Genomic DNA, 22,264 nt, shown 5'->3' on the forward strand with positions numbered 1-22,264 from the left:
GAAACGTTTAATAAAACAAAACCAGTAACGAGACAATTCCATAAGTGTCACGTTCTGACCTTAGTTCTTTTGTTATTTCTTTGTTTTAGTATGGTCAGGGTGTGAGTTGGGTGGGTTATCTATGTTCGTTTTTCTATGTTGGTTTTTTCGTTTGGCCTGGTATGATTCTCAATCAGAGGCAGGTGTCGTTAGTTGTCTCTGATTGAGAATCATACTTAGGTAGCCTTTTTTCACCTGGGTTTCGTGGGTGGTTATTTTCCGTGTCAGTGTTTGTCCCACACGGAACTGTTTCGGTTTGTATTTCACGTATTGTTTATTGTTTTGTTTCTGTGTTCGTTTGTATTATTAAAATATATTATGGACACATACCACGCTGCGCATTGGTCCGACATTTCTTACTCCTCGTCAGAGGACGAAGAATACCGCGTATAGCCTTATTGTAGCGGTTAACAAGAACAATACCAACTGGTGAGAAAACACAAGGGAGTGACATATAAAGGGGCGGAAATGATGAAGGTAATGAAGTCCATGTGTGAATCATAATGATTAACAGATGCCCGTAATAATGAGTTCCAGGTGTGCGTAATGATGAATCCCAGGATCGGTGGTTAGTATTTTGGCGACGTTGTACGCTGGGGGGGAGGAGCAGGAGAAGATGTGACAGTATGTGGAACTCAAATGCACAGCAAGAGCTCACAATGTGTCACACACAACACAAGAAGAGGAAGGTACAGTTGAAACAGTACTGGAACTGTTCACAATGTACACGGCACAACAATGGAAAGATGGAATCTACCTCAACATGGAGTTATCTGGAAAACCAGTAAACATGCATTTGGACTTTAGAGCTTCTGTATCACTTGTTCCAGAGCGAATCTATGAAGAAAAATAATGCCCTCTTCAGCAACATCCACCCACCTTTCATCATACACTGTTGACACTATTCCTGTGTTAGGACAGATCCAGGTACCAAATCCGGCACAGGAGGTTGGTGGCACCTTAACTGGGGAAAATGGGCTAATGGTAATGGCTGGAGTAGAATGCTATCAAATACATTAAACAGATGGATTCCATGTGTTTGATGCCATTTAATTTGCTCCGTTCCAGCCATTATTATGAGCCGTCCTCCCCTCAGCAGGTTCCACTGCAGTCCGGTATAAGGGGAAGGAGTGGACGCTACCACTTTGTCTCATTGTCAAAGAAGAGAAGAAAATCAAGCTCAACTGCGGAAACATCAGTCTGAGAAATTACAAACCAGTCAGTCAGGCTTCACTCACAAACATGCTGGAGAAACACAAATTACTTTTCAAAGATGGCTATTGCGAGATACGAAACTTCACATCAAAAGTCAGAGTGCAAGAAGGAACCGAGCCTATCTTTCACAAACCACATGCTCTACCAGTAGAGAAAGAACTGGAGCGCCTACAGAAGAATGAGATAGTCACGGAAGTGGAGGGGTCACAGTCAATCGCTGCATACTACCAGAGGAATATACACTGCTGAATGCTTAAGATCTGTTTGCCACTCTAGTCGGTGGGAAGGTTTTCAGTAAGCTGGACCTGTCGTTTGCCTATCAGCAACTGAATGCTGGATCCAGAGTCAGAACAGTATCTGACCATCAATACACACAAGGGGCTATTCAGATTCAATCACTTGGCCTATGGGATCTCGACAGCTTCAGTGATATTCCAACATACAATGGATCAGATCTTGAACAGTATAGACAATGTTGTGTGCTTAATGGACGACATCCTTGTGTCAGCACCAACCATGGAAGAACACCTACACCATGCTGGTCGGTCAGCAGAACTAGCTAGACCAGTGGTCACGAATCTCAAAGCCATTCCTTTCTGATCACCAAAAATGTATTTAAAAAACAACAACAATAAAGCCTTGTGTTCCTATTTTTTTGGATTCGCGGTTAGTTGAAGGCTTTGAATTTTAATACTCATACTGGATTTTACATTCTGCATCCCTTTTTTGCCTCCCAAGTTTACTATTTTACAAAACAATATGAATCTACAGCATTACTTATACATAGGACAAAAGCTTTCATGTAAAATACTAAATTAAACGAATTATTTAAACATGAATGTGCAGCTAGTGTGGTAACAAAGAAAAAAAAGTCTTATTAGTAGGCCCATGACTTGGTTGGGACTCAACCCCTTGTCTATATGTCTCAGAGTTTCTGCTGAGCTATCATTCAGGTGCTCTACCTTGGAAAAAGTTTTTTTCAAACACCTCATAATTTCCTCAATCAAAGTTTGTACCAACAGATGTAGCCAGCTGAATATGCATAAAATGCATTCTCCAATTGCAACGTCTGCCTATACCCACACATATTGTCTAAAGAAAATGTTACATTTTTAAAACCCTCAATCACCAAGTTAGGCATATGTTACCTAATTTCAAAATAGCCATCCTCACTGTCAATCACGAATGATCATTCTTCAGGTTTTACTGATGAAACGTCCAAACTGCATCTCCATGCCAATCATTTGATTGACCTTAATTAGTTTAATGGGAATATGCATTTAGATCTTCTTGAATTACTGTTTTATGAGTGAATTAGAGTACATGGTGTTAAAAAAACTAAAAACTAAAAAAATATATACTTTATTGTATTTCGTTTCAATCAAAGCATATCCTGCCTGGAGTTTTGGTGCATGAGAAAAACATTTGGATATTCAGCTTCAGCGAACCATCCTAAAATCTCATTAGAAATTAGACATTTTTGGTGGAATAGTAATGTTACGTGTAATAGTAATGTTATATGCCTACTGCGCTATGGTATTATATTCGGTTATGTTATGTAAAATGCGAATGAATCATTATGTGATCTTGCGAGACATTGATTCAGCTTTGATATAACGTTACTAAACAAGCACCATTGTGAGAAGTGATAATATTCTATTTGTAATTGGAAATAATAATCATTTGTAATAATAATGAGTATGATTTAAGCTTAGCAAACAGATCTTGATAAGATGTCATTTTAAGCGATTGGAGCGCCAATCGTTTTTTATGGTACTTTCGTGGTAATTAAATACCATTTATTTCGAATGTATCTGAATACATTGTCCAGAAATTGTTTTACTAGCTCCGTTTATTCTCAAATTGAAAAAAGTGATGGAGCACAGCAAATCGGCATCGAAAGCTTGTCAGCATTAACATATTTTGACTATATAGAAACTGCATGGGGCAAAGTTTCCTTCAGCGAGGAAACAAAAATAGGCAGAAGGGAGAAATAGTTTGCAAAATAGTTCACAACAATGTTGTTTGAGAATGTTTGGTAATGCTATTCTCATTTAGTAGCTCACCTGTCCCTTATTCAGTGGTGCCTATAGCCTAGCCCAAGGACATCAGATCCTGTAGACAGCCCATCAGTAGCCCTATACAAGAAACAGCCTACTGAACAATGGCACGAAAGGCTACCAATATCAGCTAATACCAGTAGAGGTCGATGTTTGAAAGCAACTCGGAATCGAAAGAACCGAACCCTGGGAACTCGCATTTTGCAGCACACGTTTCAAAAAAAGCATGTGATCAAAAGAAGCATCGGACATCATTGATCACGTGGTAATCTTACTTCGAAACAAGCATCCGTACATTATATCGGATCAGTAGTTCTTTGAAAACGGCATCGGAGCTCAGGTATCTATCTATATAAAGCGTCCCTTCACTAGCTGGTGTTGGCATTCACTGACCGGCTACTACAGCCTGGGATTGTCTTCTCAGAGACGAAACAGTGACAACCGAGAGTCTTGGTCGTGCGTTGAGAATGGAAAAGCACAAAGGTATGGGCATAATGTATCTAAACTTCCAAAGTGAACTGAGAAAACAACGTGTGAGTCTATGTTGTTTTTCTAAGCGCCTGGTCCTGTAACCTTCTGGTTCTTACTCAATATCTTGGATTGTGCAGTCGTTTTGCAGTGTAACGACAGTTAGAGTGCAGTTTAACTGCAGTTGTATTCTGCAATTACTGCGTCCAAAATACCACAGTGGAGTGCAGTTACTGCACTTTTACTGTAGTTTTAAACTGCAATCTTTTTTTTGTAAGGGCAGGAACGCAATCAGATTAAAATGAGATTCCCTTGGTCCGACAGTGTTAACCCACATTAAAAAATATAATAGTATTCACTATAATTCACTAAAAATAAACAATAGCGTTCACTGTAGTGTTTTTGCAGTAAAATACGCAAAAACACTACAGTGAACGCTATTGTTTATTTTTAGTATACTGCAGTATTTACAGTTAACTATAGTATAAATACTGTAGTAAACAAACTGTAGTAGTATATACTATAGTAATTCATGTAGTGTTTTTTTTCGGATTGTAGTATACTGTAGTGTTTTTGCAGATTGTAGTAGTATACTGTAGTAGCATACTGTAATGTTTTTGCAGACATCACTGTAGTACTTACTGTAGTGTTTTTGTTTTATTATCTTTGACATAGGAGTGGAGACTTTCTCCATGACAAAATCTACTGGAGAAATGCTAAAAGAGCAAATTTTCCCAACAGGCTATTTTCTATAACCTGTTGGGAAAACAAAATGGTCTATACATGTTATGTAGGTTTCTCACTTATGGGTGGCACACATTGGATATGGGGGAGGGGAATAGGCAGGGTACAGTATATGCAACTTAAATACTGTAGTATTTACTATAGTAAAAAAAAATGTGTTTTTGCATACTAGCGTTTTTGGAGACATTTGCAGATAATATTGTAATATTTACTAGTATTCTACTATAGTATTCTACAGTATACTACAGAATTATATAGCAAGTACTACATTTGATCGAGGTATACTACAGTGTGTAGTATAGTATTCTACAGTGTACTACATACTTCTATAGTAAGTACTGGAGTATTCTATAGTAAACTGTTTTGACAGTAAATATATACTCTGTCCTGGCCTACTTCTGTTCTCTCTGCTTCCTCTGGGAGGAACAATGTATATGTTTCATCCCTCCATTCCCAACCCTCCATTAATGGTTTCTCTCTCGTAAATAAACACACGTTCATCCACAGCAGTCACTGGAGATGCATTCCAGTAGCAGCAATTGTTCTCCCAAGATTCCACAGATTCCTGTGGTTACTTTTCTCTCTGAGAATGTGTGCAGCGGTTAATGCTTTATTATTACTCACTGATAGACCCTGAGACGTGGGTGTTTATGGAATACATTACCACCTTGCCTATTATGACTGCATGTATTGCATTATAGACACAGATCAATAAAACACACGTGGCTTATAAGCTGTCTACATTGGATTCTTTTTACTTCAGGATTCCAACCAAAGTAGAATGGTGCTTCATATATGGCTGTCATCATTATCGTTAAATTTAGCCCAGTGGGAAATGTAAATTTGAAACTCTTTTCATCAAATGGTTAATTTAGTGCCTCAGACCTAGGCTACAGGTGAAACAAAAGCGGTACTCATCTCGAGGTCCTAGATGCTGTGAAATCCCCTTGTGTATTATTCACATACCTCACTGTGTGGGAGGCATTGGCTTCAGAACAATGTAGTTGTGAGAGTTTTGACGCAGTTCTCTTTCACTTCGTTATTTGTCTTCCTCTTGAGAAAACTGAACATCTATGCTATGTGATGTAAGCCAATGTAAGCAGGATTTATATACACTGCTCAAAAAAATAAAGGGAACACTTAAACAACACAATGTAACTCCAAGTCAATCACACTTCTGTGAAATCAAACTGTCCACTTAGGAAGCAACACTGATTGACAATAAATTTCACATGCTGTTGTGCAAATGGAATAGAATAAAGGTGGAAATTATAGGCAATTAGCAAGACACCCCCAATAAAGGAGTGGTTCTGCTCGCCAGAGGTAGCCTGACTGCCATTAGGTACCGAGATGAGATCCTCAGACCCCTTGTGAGACCATATGCTGACACATGCACATTTGTGGCCTGCTGGAGGTCATTTTGCAGGGCTCTGGCAGTGGTCCTCCTTGCACAAAGGCAGAGGTAGCGGTCCTGCTGCTGGGTTGTTGCCCTCCTACGGCCTCCTCCTCGTCTCCTGATGTACTGGCCTGTCTCCTGGTAGCGCCTCCATAGACTAGACTCTGTCTCATGCTACCACTAGAGTGAAAGCACCGCCAGCATTCAAAAGTGACCAAAACATCAGCCAGGAAGCATAGGAACTGAGAAGTGGTCTGTGGTCACCACCTGCAGAACCACTCCTTTATTGGGGGTGTCTTGCTAATTGCCTATAATTTTCACCTTTTGTCTATTCCATTTGCACAACAGCATGTGAAATTTATTGTCAATCAGTGTTGCTTCCTAAGTGGAGTTTGATTTCACAGAAGTGTGATTGACTTGGAGTTACATTGTGTTGTTTAAGTGTTCCCTTTATTTTTTTGAGCAGTGTATATGCACGCAACCTACATGTCAAAGGCTGCGTTTAGACAGGCAGCCCAATTCGGATATTTTATTTCCACCAATCACATCCAATCTTTTCACGTCAGATCTTTTTCAGACCTGATCTGATTGGTCAAAAGACCAATTAGTGAAAAAGGCCCACTCAACAAACAACTCATTCAACTAATCAAGGGCTTGGCAGTTAGTTGATTAATTGAATCTGGCATTTTAGTGCTCGGGTAGAACAAAAATGTGCGAGAAAACCCTCTTTTAGGGCATCTATGTTACCAGCTACGTCATCTTAAACCTCAAAGTTATTGGCTATGTTCAAGAGCATCAAAATTCTGATGTATCATGGGTAATTTGTTACTGACTGACTGACTGATCTACAAATAATATTGAGTCGTTATTTATGATGAAAGGTGATTTGGAGATTAGTCAGTCTCGACCCGCCTGTAAAGTCGGCTGCAATGTCGAACGTGCCTATTTACATCTGCGATTACCCACAATTCAATTACCCATGCATTTAGACCCAACATTTGAACACTGGATGGGCTTTGAACCTGTAACCTGCTTTTTGGGGTTAAAGGCTCAGTGGGTTTGCCTGGTGTTGGGATGTAGAGGAGGCTGGCTATAAGATGCAGGCCATTGGAACTGGCTCCTGCTACATTGGAAGTGTGTCAGGAGTTGTATTTTCTAACTGGGAGAGTGGTGCGTGGGTAATTCAGGAAGCCGAACAGGACTATAAAAATGATGAAAAGAAGGCTCTCTTCCTGCTCAGCAGCGGTGGGGCGTTGAGTTTCTTTGGGGGTTGTGTGTGTGCTGTGTTGCCCTGTGTGTTTCACACATTGAAACATGCTTTTGGGTGATTCCTTGTGTGTGTGTGTGTGTGTGTGTGTGTGTGTGTGTGTGTGTGTGTGTGTGTGTGTGTGTTCGCATGTAGCAAGCATTTGTACATTCACTCTGCCAAAACAGTACACAGTTGCAGTCGCTCGCCCTTCTCAATAACTTCAAACAGTCTAACCAGGTCTTGTGTCGCCTAGGCTAGTGTGCGACTGGTGGAAACGTTGGTTTGACATAGGCTATCCAATCTCTGGGGTTAGTTAGGGACAGTCAATAAATTACACAATATAAATAGGAAAATATCTTCATGTTGCACATCTTTTAGTTGTCTCATTAAATGGTTTAAATATTTGTATATGAATTGTTATAGTTGGTTTGAAGTTTTGGCGCCATTGAGGCAATCTCCATTTTGGAGTAGTCAATTTTCTTTCTTTCTTTCTTTTGTTTGTTTCTTTCATTTGTTTACCTTTATTTAACAAGGAAATGCCCATTGAGACCCAGAGTCTATTTTTCAAGGGAAACCTGACCAAGGCAGCAGCAACAATCAATACATTACATAATTAAAACATACAACAATACAAAACAACATGATCCAGCCTAAAAATATAATTTACACTCCTCCGTAACAGAGTCTCCCATCAATATTTTAAATTATTCAGTGGCATTAACATATCTAGATGAAGCATGGATGGTAGACTATTCCATGCCTCTGGTGCACGAGAAGAGAAGGCAGTCTTGCCTAATCCTGTGAATGTCCTTGGGACTTTAAGTAGCAATCACCTAGCAGACTGGGTATGGCAACTGCTGGTTGTGAAGGAGACCAGACTACAAAGGTAAAGAGGGAGTTTACCCAAAAGGGCTTTGTAGATGAACACATACAAATGTATCTTTCTGTGCATATAAAGTGAGTTCCAACCTACCATTTGGTACAAGGTGCAATGGTGTGTGAGTGACTTGGCACTTGTAATAAAGCGCAAGGATGCATGATAAACAAAGTCCAGTCTCTGTAAGACAGAGGAGGCTGCATGCGTATACAACACGTCACCATAATCAATTACAGAGAGAAAAGTGGCCTGCACAAGCTTCTTTCTAACTATAAGCGGGAAGCAAGGTTTATTATGAAAATAAAAACCCAATTTCAATTTAAGCTTTGTCACACGAGTATCCACATGAACTTTAAAGGACAACTTGTCATCCAACCAAATACCTAGGTATTTGTAGAATTACACTTTTTCAATGGATAAGCCACCAGATGTGACAATGCTAACCTTCTCTGGCAGAGTTCTAGCTGTGGTAAAGGTTATGAATTTTGTATTTTGTACATTCAAGACCAGTTTGAGACCATAAAGGGAGGCTTGCAGTGACTGAAAAGCAGTCTGGAGCTCTTCAACAGCCTGAACCAGAGAAGGAGCACATGAATATATGACTGTATCATCTGCATATAGATGTACATTTTCTGGTTGCATCCCATTTCCCAAATCATTAATAAAAATTTAGAACAACACTGGAGCTAAAATGGAACCCTGGGCCACACCTATATTAATCTCAAGAAAGCTAGACTTGCGATTGTCAGTATATACACATTGTGTTTTGTCAGAAAGATAATTCCTAAACCAATTTACTGCCACTTCACTGAGACCAATGTTTCTGACTCTAGCTAGCAACAATCCATGGTCAACTGAATCAAAGGCCTTTGATAAATCCACAAACAGTTCAGCACAATGTTGCTTTTTATCAAGTGCATTAATGATGTCATTTTTCAATGCCATAGCTGCAGTTGTGGTGCTGTTCACCGATCTAAAGCCAGACTGAACCCCACTCAGTATGTTCTTTTCAATGAATACGTTTTGACTTCACTAGGGATTAATAGACTTTGGCCAGGATAGGGAGTTTGGCGATAGGTTATTAGCATCTGAGGGATCTCCTCCCTTTAGCAGTGGGATTTCCAAATGCTGGGTATGGAATTGGTCAAGAGACTCAAGTTGAAAACGTGAGCCACAGGTTCAGTAATAATACCAGCTGCTATCTTTAAGAGGTAGGGGGTTCAGGTTGTCTGGACCTGCAGACTTTTTAGTGTCTATTGCCTTTAGTGCTTTATAGACCTCAGTTTAAGAAACAGGCTCAAAGTTAAAATGGTTCACATGAGGGCCTATATCATAGTTGACAGTAACAGAGCTTACATTAGAGGCATGGGCCCCACCATTATTAAAAACTGACCCAGCAGATATGAAGTGCTTATTAAAAACCCCTACAATATCGGCTTTATCTTTCACTTCATTAGAATCCATCATTAAATGGTCAGGAAGGCCAGAGAATACATTAGAACCTGATACTGATTTGATTAGCTTCCAGAACTTGGTAGGGTTGTTTAGGTTCTCTGTGACTGCATTTAAATAGTAATGTGATTTGGACTTCCTGATCAAACCTGTGCATTTGTTTCTTAGCGCTCTGACGGAGGCCCAGTCAACAGGAGCATTTGTATGTCTAGCTTGAGCACAAGATATATTTCTCTTTCTAATTCGTTCTGCCAAGTTATCTGAAAACCAGGGATTGTCCCTTCCACCGATTCTACATTTATTCACAGGGGCATGCTTATCACAAATGGACACAAATTTCATATAAAAATAGTCCCAGGCAGTGTCAACATCGGGAATCAGACGTACTCTGTCAATATTATGGTACAGATCATGTAAGAATGCCTGCTCATCAAACTGTCTAAAAATCTATTTAAAAAATATAATGGGGTTTTGGTCATTTTTGTATTTCTAAGACAAGCAATTGCACAGTGATCACTGACATCATTACAGAATATCCCAGTAGATGTGTATTTGTGATGGGTATTCATTAGAATAATGTCCAATAGAGTTGATTTGTTAGGTGCTCTGGGATTCGGTTTTGTCGGCGCATTAATTAATGGAGTGAGATTCAGAGAGTCACACATTTTTTTTTTTAAAGAGTCCGATACAGATGTAAGCATGTCCCAGTTGAAACCTCCTAAAATAACGAATTCAGAGTCATTTAACTTGTGCAGGACATCAGAAGGAGAGTTTGGTGCGTCTCCCGAAGCCGAGGGCGGTCTATAGCAGCCGACTACAGTGATGTGGGAGTCTATATATGTTCACTTTATTGGCTGACCTCTCCTGATGACCAGGTTGGACATGACTCCAGCAGGGTCACTCTATGACCCCACCCCCAAGGGAGAAACTGTTAAGGGACCTTTCATTCAGTGACATTCCATTTTTTCTTATCATCTCGCAAATCTCCTTTTTGGACAAGACAGACTTTATGACCAAAATGATCCTATTTACACTTTGTAGTCAATTTTGACACTGTAAATGTTTCTCCTTTTCAACACCAATAGATATTAAAAAAAATACTATAATCGTGTATATTCTTTAGGGTTAGGAAAGTATTTATGAGTAAAACTTTTTCAAAATAGTTTGGAGAGCCTTCACGCACAACATAAAACATACAGTTGTTTGATTCATCCTGAAAATAGCCATATTCAATATTCAAGCTATGAAATATTGGAAAGTGAGAAAAGTGTACAGTAGGGGTTGAACAGGTGTCCTTTAAATTTGTAGCTACTTTTTAAGTGAATACCTGCAGTCAACTTGCACAATACGTTAGGAGATAAAGCAGATTGCGTTCTTCATTTCAACTGTCACATTATTGTACATTATGAAGCTTACCGTAGTTCACCAGAACAGTTGAGCCCCATACAAGTGTCTTTGATTGTAAATGTTCTATATCTATCTGTTGTGCAGCACATGAGGCGATGAAGTTGTATGTAATTCACAAGCAAATGTTTGCCGTCAGATATCTTATAATGTCTTTTTGTCAGAAGTCAAAGAGCTCTGGATGAGTTATCTGTACAGTTGCCGTTTTTTCCCTGTGCTTCCTACTGGTGTTTATTTCCTCATCCGTTCTTCTCCCCGCTGCTCCGTGTACACATGCTGCTCTTCCTTCAGAAAAGCATGCATCAAAACTTTTGATCATTTGCACAGTTTCTCTCATTCACTTTGGCTTGTAAATATCCACACTCACTGAACATGACATTCAGTAGCTACTAGCTATGCTTGTATAACTTAAGGAGCTGGGTTTGCCTGTCTTTGCAATTCGTTTATTTTTGTTTTCGTTCGTTAGCATTTAGCTGACACGGTCTATGTGATTTCGCTATTATTTCGTGCTAATTTTGTTAGCATTCTGGTGCATTTTAGCACCCCTTTGTGTGCTATGCCGGTAATACCGTAAATCCCAGGATGAGGGAAGGACGGTATGACAATATGAAAATCTGGATACCGCCCAAACCTAGAAAGAATACTATATGTTCCACGACGTACTGATGCTGAATGTGAAAAATGGCTCAACATACCCCTCTCTCCCCTACAGACAAAATCGGCATTGTAGGCAATCTAACCAATCACAGCCCTCCTTTTACTTGTATCATTGCACATCCTGCAAATCACAAGCAGAGGTCGACCATTTGTAATTCATTTTAACATTCACTCTGTTGGTAATGCTTACAAATTGGATCATAACTCTAAAAGTAACGGAGATCCCACTCTGAAACTTTGATATGTCTGTAGAGCAGATTATTTTCAACAATATTTGGAAAATCTACCAAATCTAAATGTTTATATTTTCTATATTCAGGTTTATATTTTTCATTATTTATACATTTATTTCAGAAAAGTGTTATTGAAATCAAAATAGTACTCATTGCATAACAGGTGGTAAAGCTTCATATGACACCAACTTTTGCTTTGTAGCACGTACAGAAGAATCATTATGGAGGACAAAATGACAGAAATATTCCAACTTCAATTAATTATTTCTCAATTATGCTTTAAGATACAAATGTCAACTAAATGTCAACAATCCTTCCTCCAAAAGACCCCTCTTTGGATTAAATTGTGTGAAAAAATACATAAAATCATGGACTTTGTTATAGTTTCATGAAGAATCTCCCCTTTTACTGATAGGAAGAATCCACACCTGCATTCTTTTTTAATAAAAAAAAAATATTCAAAATGAAACCTTTATTTAACTAGGCCAGTCAGTTAAGAACAAATTCTTATTTACAATGACGGGCTTCCCCGGCCTACCCCGGCCAAACCGGACGACGCTGAGCCAATTGTTAGCTTTTATTTTTTCCTTTCACTATGGTTTCTCCCAGTGGTGTCAGTTCAGCTAAACTTAGGGTATGGCAAATTGGGGTGCAGTGGGGGTGTTTTTTGAAAGTTGAAACTCATTTACTGCATTTCTACACAATTGAAAAACTAAAATGCTATTTGGAGAACAGCAAAGACAAACAAAAATGACCTCAGCCATTAATTATCACCGCAGAATTAGGTTTTAAGGTCTGTGGAATGGCATATACAATATCAACCACTACTCAACCTCATTATAAATGTACTAATTTACTTGTGGAATGATGCATACAGTGCAAAGTGAAAGTATTCAGACCCATTGACTTCTTTCACATTTTGTTTACGTTACAGCCTTATTCTAAAATTGATTAAATAAAAAAAATCCTAAGAAATCTACACACAATAGCCCATAATGACAAAGCAACAACAGGTTTTAGACATTTTAGCAAATGTATTAAAAATAAAAAAACAAATACCTTATTTACATAAATATTCAGGATTGTGTCGTGGCACACATCTCCAGCATTTCTCCAGCAAATTTCTCCAGCATTGAAGGTCCCCAAGAACACAGTGGCCTCCATAATTCTTAAATGGAAGAAGTTTGAAACCACCAAGACCCTTCCTAGAGTCAAACGGCCAAACTGAGCAATCGGGCGAGAAGGGCCTTGGTCAAGGAGTTCCTCTTTGGAGATGCAGCACTCCACCAATCAGGGGCTTTATGGTAGAGTGGCCAGCCAGAAGCTACTCCTCAGTAAAAGGCACATGACAGCGCATTTGGAGTTTGCCAAAAGACATCTAAAGACTCTCAGACCATGAGAAACAATATTCTCTGGTCTGATGAAATCAAGATTGAACTCTTTGTCCTGAATGCCAAGCGTCATGTCTGGTGGAAACCTGGCACAATCCCTACGGTGAAGCATGCTGGTGGCAGCATCATGCTGTGGGGAGGTTTTTCAGCGGCAGGGGCTGGGGGACTAGTCAGGATTGAGGTAAAGATGAACGGAGCAAAGTACAGAGAGATCCTTGATGAAAACCTGCTCCGGAGCGCTCAGGACCTCAGACTGGGGCGAAGGTTCCCCTTCCAACAGGACAATGACCCTAAGCACACAGCCAAGACAATGCAGGAGTGGCTTCGGGACAAGTCTCTGAATGTCCTTGAGTGGTCCAGCCAGAGTCCGGACTTGAACCCGATCGAACATCTCTGGAGAGAAAATAGCTGTGCAGCAACGCTCCCCATCCAACCTGACAAAGCTTGAGAGGATCTGCAGAGAAGAATGGGACAAACTCCCCAAATACAGGAATGTCAATCTTGTAGCATCATACCCAAGAAGATTCAAGGCTGTAATTGCTCCCAAAGGTGCTTCAACAAAGTACTGTGTAAATGGTACTTATATAAATGTGATGTTTCAGTTTTTTATTTTTAATAAATTAGCAAACATGTCCACAAACCTGTTTTTGCTTTGCTATGATTGGCTATCGTGTTTAGATTGATGAGGGGAAAAAATGTTTTAATCAATTTCAGAAAAAGGTTGTAACTTATTAACAAAATGTGGAAAAAGTCAAGCGGTCTGAATACCTTCCAAAGGCACTGTACGGTAGATGCATAATATACACTGTTAAGTCACAAAAAGGCCAACTTCAAATGACGACATTCATAGGCGGCGCATGAGTTTCAGGTTTGGGGAAGCAATTTTTTCCCTATAAAATAATACCTTTATGAATAAAGGATCTATCATCGCATTTGCAGACTAATGTACAGTAGAATAGGCTGCTATTCTTAATGTGATGAGTAGATTGCATAGTCATATTTTAGGCAAAAAATACAACTCAATCACTGTTTGCAAAACAGACAGTTCTGAACTATGCATGCCTAAGTGTATAGTGATATAGAGTAGGCCTAATGAGAGACATTTCTTCTCCTTTTTTTGCACAGGAAAAATGTGTCTTTTTCAAAGTATGTGTGTTGCGAAAATTGATATTTCGCCGTGGTACCGGTGCCTTCTTAAATTACTACTTTACAACACCGACCTCTACTGGACACCTTACTTACAAATACAGTTAGGATTTTGTACAGACTTTCATCTGATATGAGGCTTTGCAGGCAGAGGTCATGAATCCCGTTTAAGGCATAATATTTAGAAATGGTTTTATGTAAAACCACACTTTCTGCAATGTTGTTCAAATAATTTGTTTTATTAAGTATAGTATAAGCTTCTGTCTTAAGTATCCTAACTAATGTCATAGATTTAGTAGGAGCGTCTAATTTTTCAGTTTCTAATTCATAGGCAAAAAAGTGAAGCATGATGTAAGATGCAAACCTGGTATTCCAACTGATTAAAGGCTACTAAAGCTGACAACTTACCACTGCGCCACGGAGTCTTGATAGAAACAGTAGAGAAAAAAACTTGTCTATATAATAACCACATGTTGCTATTCATTGCTGGACAGCAGTCATTGATGTGCATTGTGAACAGATAATTAATCTCAGAGCAATGCCTTCAGAAAGCCTTGGTTTCCCATCAATACAAATTAGTAGCCTACTCTGCAGACACTGATGAATAGATCAGGAAAATTGACCTTGTCTTGAATGCAACCTTCTAATCTAGGACTACGAAAAGGGGACACAAATTGTACAATATACAGCTGAAGTCGGAAGTTTACATACACCTTAGCCAAATACATTTGAACTCAGTTTTTCACAATTCCTGACATTTAATCCTAGGAAAAATTCCCTATCTTATGTCAGTTAGGATCACCACTTTATTGTAGGAATGTGAAATGTCAGAATAATAGTAGAGAGAATGATTTATTTAAGCTTTTATTTCTTTCATCACATTCCCAGTGGGTCAGAAGTTTACATACACTCAATTAGTATTTGGTAGCATTGCCTTTAAATTGTTTAACTTGGGGCAAACGTTTCGGGTAGCCTTCCACAAGCTTCCCGCAATAAGTTGGGTCAATTTTGGCCCATTCTTCCTGACAGAGCTGGTGTAACTGAGTCAGGTTTGTAGGCCTCCTTGCTCTTACACGCTTTTTCAGTTTTGCCCACAAATGTTCTATGGGATTGAGGTAAGGGCTTTGTGATGGCCACTCCAAGACCTTGACTTTGTTGTCCTTAAGCCATTTTGCCACAACTTTGGAAGTATGCTTGGGGTCATTGTCCATTTGGCAGACCCATTTGCGACCAAGCTTTAACTTCCTGACTGATGTCTTGAGATGTTGCTTCAATATATCCACATATTTTTCCTACCTCATGATGCCATCTATTTTGTGAAGTGCACCAGTCCCTCCTGCAGCAAAGCACCCCCACAACATGATGCTGCCACCCCCGTACTTCACGGTTGGGATGGTGTTCTTCAGCTTGCAAGCATCCCCTGTTTTTCTCCAACCATAATGATGGTCATTATGGCCAACAGTTCTATTTTTATTTCATCAGAGCAGATTACATTTCTCCAAAAAGTACGATATTTGTCCCCATGTGCAGTTGCAAATCGTAGTCTGGCTTTTTTATGGTGGTTTTGAAGCAGTGGCTTCTACCTTGCTGAGCAGCATTTCAGGTCATGTCGATATAGGACTCGTTTTACTGTGGATATAGATACTTTTGTACCTGTTTCCTCCAGCATCTTCAAAGGTTATTTGCTGTTGTTCTGGGATTGATTTGCACTTTTTGCACCAAAGTATGTTCATCTCTAGGAGACAGAACGCGTCTCCTTCCTGAGCGGTATGAAGGCTGCGTGGTCCCATGGTGTTTGTACTTGCGTACTATTTGAACAGTTTGAACAGATGAACGTGGTACCTTTAGGCGGTTGGAAGTTTCTCCCAAGGATGCTAGAGCCAGACTTGTGGAGGTCTTGGCTGATTTCTTTTGATTTCCCCATGATGTCAAGCAAAGAGGCACTGAGTTTGAAGGTATGCCTTGAAGTACATCCACATGTACACCTCCAATTGACTCAAATTATGTAAATTAGCCTATCAGAAGCTTCTAAAGCCATGACATTATTTTCTGGAATTTTCCAAGCTGTTAAAAGGCACAGTCAATTTAGTGTATGTAATCTTCTGACCCACTGGAATTGTGATACAGTGAATTATAATTGAAATAATCTGACGATAAACAATTGTTGAAAAAATTATTTGTGTCATGCACACAGTAGATGTCAGTAGAAGATAGAAAACAGTAGAAGAAATTTGTAGAGTGGTTGAAAAACGAGTTTTAATGACTCCAACCTAAGTGTATGTAAACTTCCCGACTTCAACTGTAACATCCATCTAGCCTGGAAGAAATTATTGTTCCAAAAAAACTTTTCAGTGGTACTGATCCAATGATAAAGACTAGAGGTCGACCGATTATGATTTTTCACCGCAGATACCGATACCGATTATTGGAGGACCAAAAAGCCGATACTGATTAATTGGCCTATTTTTATATATATATTTGTAATAATGACAATTACAACAATACTGAATGAACGCTTTTATTTGAACTTAATATAATCCATCAATAAGATCAATTTAGTCAAAAAACAATTGGGTTTAAATAATGCAAAAACAAAGTGTTGGAGAAGAAAGTAAAAGTGCAATATTTGCCATGTAAAAAAGCTAACGTTTAGGTTCCCTGCTCAGAACATGAGAACATATGAAAGCTGGTGGTTCCTTTTGACATGTGTCTTCAATATTCCCAGGTAAGAAGTTTTAGGTTGTAGTTATTATAGGAATTATAGAACTATTTCACTCTATACCATTTGTATTTCATATGCCTTTCACTATTGGATGTTCTTATAGGCACTATAGTATTGCCAACCTAATCTCAGGAGTTGATAGGCTTGAAGTCATAAACAGCGCAATGCTTGAAGGACAGCGAAGAGCTGCTGGCAAATGCAGGAAAGTTCTGTTTGAATGAATGCTTATGAGCCTGCTGCTGCCTACCACCGCTCAGTCAGACTGCTCTATGAAATATCAAATCATAGACTTAATTATAAAATAATAACACACAGAAATACGAGTCTTAGGCCAGTAATATGGTCATATCTGGAAACAAAATGTTTATTCTTTCAATGAAATACGGAACCGTTCCGTTTTTTTATCGTAACGGGTGGCATCCCTAAGTCTAAATATTGGTGTTACATTGCACAACCTTCAATGTTATGTCATAATTATGTACAATTCTGGCAACTTAATTACGGTCTTTGTTAGGAAGAAATGGTCTTCACACAGTTCGCAATGAGCCAGGCGGCCCAAACTGCTGCATATACCCTGATTCTGCTTGCACAGATCGCAATATGACACAATTTACCTAGTTAAAAGAAATTCATGTTAGCAGGCAATATTAACTAAATATGCAGATTTAAAAATATATACTTGTGTATTGATTTTAAGAAAGGCATTGATGTTTACGGTTAGGTACACATTGGTGCAATGACCGTGCTTTTTTCGCGAATGTGCTTGTTGAATCATCACCCGTTTGGCAAAGTAGGCTGTGATTCCATGATAAATTAACAGGCACCGCATCGATTATATGCAACGCATGACAAGCTAGATAAACTAGTAATATCATCAACCATGTGTAGTTAACTGGTGATTATGTTAAGATAGATTATTTTTTATATAATGAGTTTAATACTAGCTAGCAATTTACCTTGGCTCCTTGCTGCACAGGTAGTCAGCCTGCCACGCAGTCTCCTCGTGGAGTGCAATGTAATCGGCCATAATCGGTGTCCAAAAATACAGATTGTTATGAAAACTTGAAATCGGTCTTAATTAATCGGCCATTCCGATTAATCAGTCGACCTCTAATAAAGATTATGCTTGCACTCACTGGGGATAAGGCTGATGCTCTCCGCTGGTGCCAATAAGATTTTTGATTACTAGAGACAGATCAGAGTATTTTCTTTGTCTTCTCTTCTAAACTATGTTTTTCCCACGATTCTATTTTTGACATATTGAGATAGGCGTAGGCCTATTTAACTGCTTTTCACTGACCGTGGGAACTCATCAATCAGCTATTTGGTAGGCTATTTGCAGCGCGCATTGCCCAAATTGTGTGCTTATTTATTTATATCTAGGCACAAGTAATTATATAGCAAATTTAATTCAATTTACTTTAGGAGAAGCTTATTTTTCCCTAGCATATTGTACGCGCCGCCTATGCCGACTACAATGTCAAAGTAACCGGTGCATAAAACAGCTGGTTGCAAGGCTTAAAAGGCTGAGTTCAAATGCCTGCATCAAATTCAAAGCAATCAGCGCACTGTCTGTTCTCTCTGAGAGAAAGATGCGCAGGCTGGCAGCTTCTCTCCAAGCGATGCTCCACATGGTCCTAAATGCTAAACAAACGTTGCATTATAATCGGGATTGGAATACCCTACTATTACATTTTTGGTTTTGAACTAGGCCATACTCTGCAATATCCAACTGATGCCCCTGGTTTCTCCATCTCACCATGCTTCATAAGCTTGTAAAACTATTATTTTTCTTGCTGTGTATGCTGTGCAGTGTGTAACTGTGGTTTAGAGAGGTCTAAACCACAGTTACACATTGCACAGCATATACAGCAAGATAATGGTCATACCATGTAAAAAAAAAAAGACAATGGTAAAAATACTATAGTATTCACTGTAACATTTTGCTCACTTTACTGTAATATTCACTGTAGTGTTTTTGCAGATATGACTGTAGTATACTGTAGTATTTACAGTTTACTATGGTTAAAAAAAAACATAGTATAGTAGTATTTATTGTTATATTTATTGTTATAGTTAGTGTTTTTGTTTGATTATCTTTGACATAGAAGTGGGGGCTTTCTCCTTGTGGAAGCCTACTGGACAAAAAGAGCACGTTTTCCATAAACTGTAGGTAGGTAGGTAGGTAGGTAGGTAGGTAGGTAGGTAGGTTCTGAGTGGATAGTTCAGAGCTTCAGCTCGTTTCTATAACCTGTAGGGGAAATAATATATGGTCTATACTTGGCATGCAGGTTTCTCAATTATGGGTAGCAAAAATGGGGATATGGGGTAGGACAGTGGTTCTCAATGTTGGTCCTGGGGACCCAAAGGGGTGCACATTTTTATTCTTGCTCTAGCACTACACAGCTGATTCAAATGATCAACTCATCATGAGGCTTTGATGATTTGAATCAGGTGTGTAGTGCTAGAGCAAAAACAAAAATGTGCAGCCCTTTGGGTTCCTATGACCAGGATTGAGAACCAGTGGGGTAGGGGAATGGGCAGAGTGTATGCAAATTAAGTCATGTAGTAGTATTACTATTTTTAAAACACTTTTGTGTTATTGCGGACATCACAGTAGTGTTTTGTACAGTGTTTATTTTCCGGATAATACTGCAGTATGTAGTATAGTTGTCTACAGTATACTACAGTTTACAACAGAGTTCTGTAGCAAGTACTGTAGTATTCTATAGTAAACTGTAGTATTTTTTCATGTAGGTAGGTCAGATGTGTAGACCTACAAATGTTTTGTGTGTTTGTCATTTTTGCTGACTCACATTTGCATATGTGTGCCTGCATGCATGCTGTAGTATAAGCTGTGAGACTGTATCCTACTTCAACTCACAAACAGACAAACTACACATACATAACCGTATCTATTTGACTTGCATGAAAGACGGATACATTACTCATGTCATCGTGTCCCTTCACACTCATGATTGTGGTCAGAGGCTGCCTTAAGGCCCTATGCCATGAGGAGTTTTGTTTTTGTAAGATAAGGCCGGGAAGAAGGGAGCGAGGGAGAGATAGAGGCATAGCAGGATGCTTGAAAGAGGTGCCATCGGGTACAGTCAGCTTAATTGAATCAACAGTATGGGGGTGACATATTTTTCACCACTGTGTAGATCCGTTTGTTGGAAGAACTACATCAGTGGCATAGAACTGTGAATCGGTCATTGAGATGCAATGGCTCTACGTTCTGGGGCTCTGCTGTCCACTTCCTTTTTAACATTTGGGCAGTTCCATGACAGGGTGCCCCAAATATATTTATGATGTTTTGGATCTTCCTGAAATGAAATCCATAAAATGGTACTTTGAGGGAAGGATGTTTGGCATATCTTTTGAAATATGCATCCAAAATAATTATTGATAACTACAACGAAGATTCTGTAGATGCTACAAAGCCAGTGCTCTAAAATATGAATAGTGTTTAGAAAGGAGAATACACCTGATTTATTATGTTAATATCTCAAAAGTAACCTCTTTGATTTTGTTAACTTTTAGACATATTGTTTTAAACAGTAAACTCTACAAGTACATCAAATTGGGCCTCTGCTATTTTTGAAGTTATAATTCATTTTTATGAGCACCACCAACACAGTGAATGGGAAAATGGATTCAAAGGGGACTCCCTCTGCTGGTGATTTGCTGAATGCGCAATCCTAAAGGAGGGCTTTGATTGGATAATAGCCTATAAAGTCAATTTATAAAATGGGTCATATCTTCAAAGTACCAGAGAGCCCACTTCCGGAAGATCTAAAACAACAAAATGGAATTGCACCATGATATTTGTGTCTCACGTATGCATAGCACAGTTCAAATTTGATGTGACTAGTTGATTTTTATGTTCTAGAACCCTGTATGTTACTAATTTAGGCTTAACAAAGTTGATTTACTGTTTAATGGATGACCCGCTTCACATTTCTACCCCCCTCTTTTTTAAATAATTGTTTTATTCACATGAATCTATTCTTTTAAACAATTATTTTTGACAAAATGAACGATTCACTTTTCCATTGTAGTAGTTGGGATTCAGTTCAATTGCGGTGAATCGAATCACGTGAATCAAAATAATAATTTGTGAATCGCGAACAGCAATTTTTGGAATAAATATTAGCTGTAGTCTTCCTTTTGGATTATGTAGCTGGAAAACTTGTTTTGTAGATACTTGAAGTTGATTTAGGCATTCAATTTATGGGACATTGCAACTCGAGATGAAAGTCAACCTGCAAAGTAAACACTTCTAAGGTAAGATAAATATGACTAAACTAGGAAAAGGTACATTTCCTGAAGAAAATGTGTGTGCTTTCTTCAGCTGTGTAAAAATATTTGTATGATAGTGGGAGATGTGTTAAACGCCCACATCAGTAGAAATTATATTTTTCTAGCCGATGGTCTGAGCTTACCCATGATGTTGCACAACAATTTACATAAATTTGTCGTTTTAGTCAAAGTATGATTTGTAGTGACAAATTCGAACTGCCCATTGTGCAAATCTGTGTGAATGCGGTGTCGTTCCCTATGATATGATGTACAAATTATTTTCACCCTACATTTTGTTTCAGGGCAGGGTTTTATTTGAAAGTTACCACCCACCAGCATGGCATTGTTTATTAATCAGAAACAGCTGCAAAGTTATTCCTCTTTGTGACTGTGATGAGCCAAACAGCCTTGTGTCCACTTGGCCGCTTGAGCCATGGAGCAAATTAAAATACTATGTGCCAGACATTTTTCGTAATCCATTGGATATTTTGTACATTTTCACTTATTTTTTAGCTAGTCTGTATAAAAAAAAAATATCTGAACATTTTAATTGCGTGGTATGATAGCATTTTGCAAACCCGCTCCCTCCGTCGCCCCAAGATGAATGGTTTTGACCACTAAAGTTTCGCTTCACTGCTTTGATTGGTGTAAGGTTAGCTAGAAACCAAAAGTGTCAAAAAGTTTTTATTCAGGAACTTGTCATTTGCAGCATGTATTATCATGAGAAAAGTCATTGTAGCCTATCATTTCACTTCCCCTGTGAGAACCATCAGCACGGGCTGACTTGTACGGCAGCTGAAGCCTGCCAGCAGCCTACCTACCAAAGGTTGCACCGTGTCCATTACAAAAACAAAATGGATATTAGCTATCATTCAATAGCTATCCATATTACCGGAGCTTAATCTTATT

At 38.9% G+C, this 22,264-nt stretch overlaps 1 protein-coding gene across 2 annotated transcripts in view; it reads left to right on the forward strand.

The window, feature by feature from the left end:
• The first annotated feature begins 3,530 nt into the window (after positions 1-3,530).
• The window catches only part of afap1l2 (actin filament associated protein 1-like 2), a 159,539-nt gene continuing 140,805 nt past the window's right edge, over positions 3,531-22,264 (forward strand). Inside the window, exon 1 of one of the 2 annotated variants that reach the window (XM_055921013.1) lies at positions 3,531-3,797. In XM_055921013.1, the coding sequence (XP_055776988.1) occupies positions 3,782-3,797 (16 nt within the window). In that variant the 5' untranslated portion in view covers positions 3,531-3,781. The remainder of the gene's footprint in view (positions 3,798-22,264) is intronic. The other variant, XM_055921006.1, reaches the window with a different exon arrangement.

Source organism: Salvelinus fontinalis, chromosome 1, assembly GCF_029448725.1.
Source record: "Salvelinus fontinalis isolate EN_2023a chromosome 1, ASM2944872v1, whole genome shotgun sequence".
Classification (NCBI taxonomy): Eukaryota; Metazoa; Chordata; class Actinopteri; order Salmoniformes; family Salmonidae; genus Salvelinus; species Salvelinus fontinalis.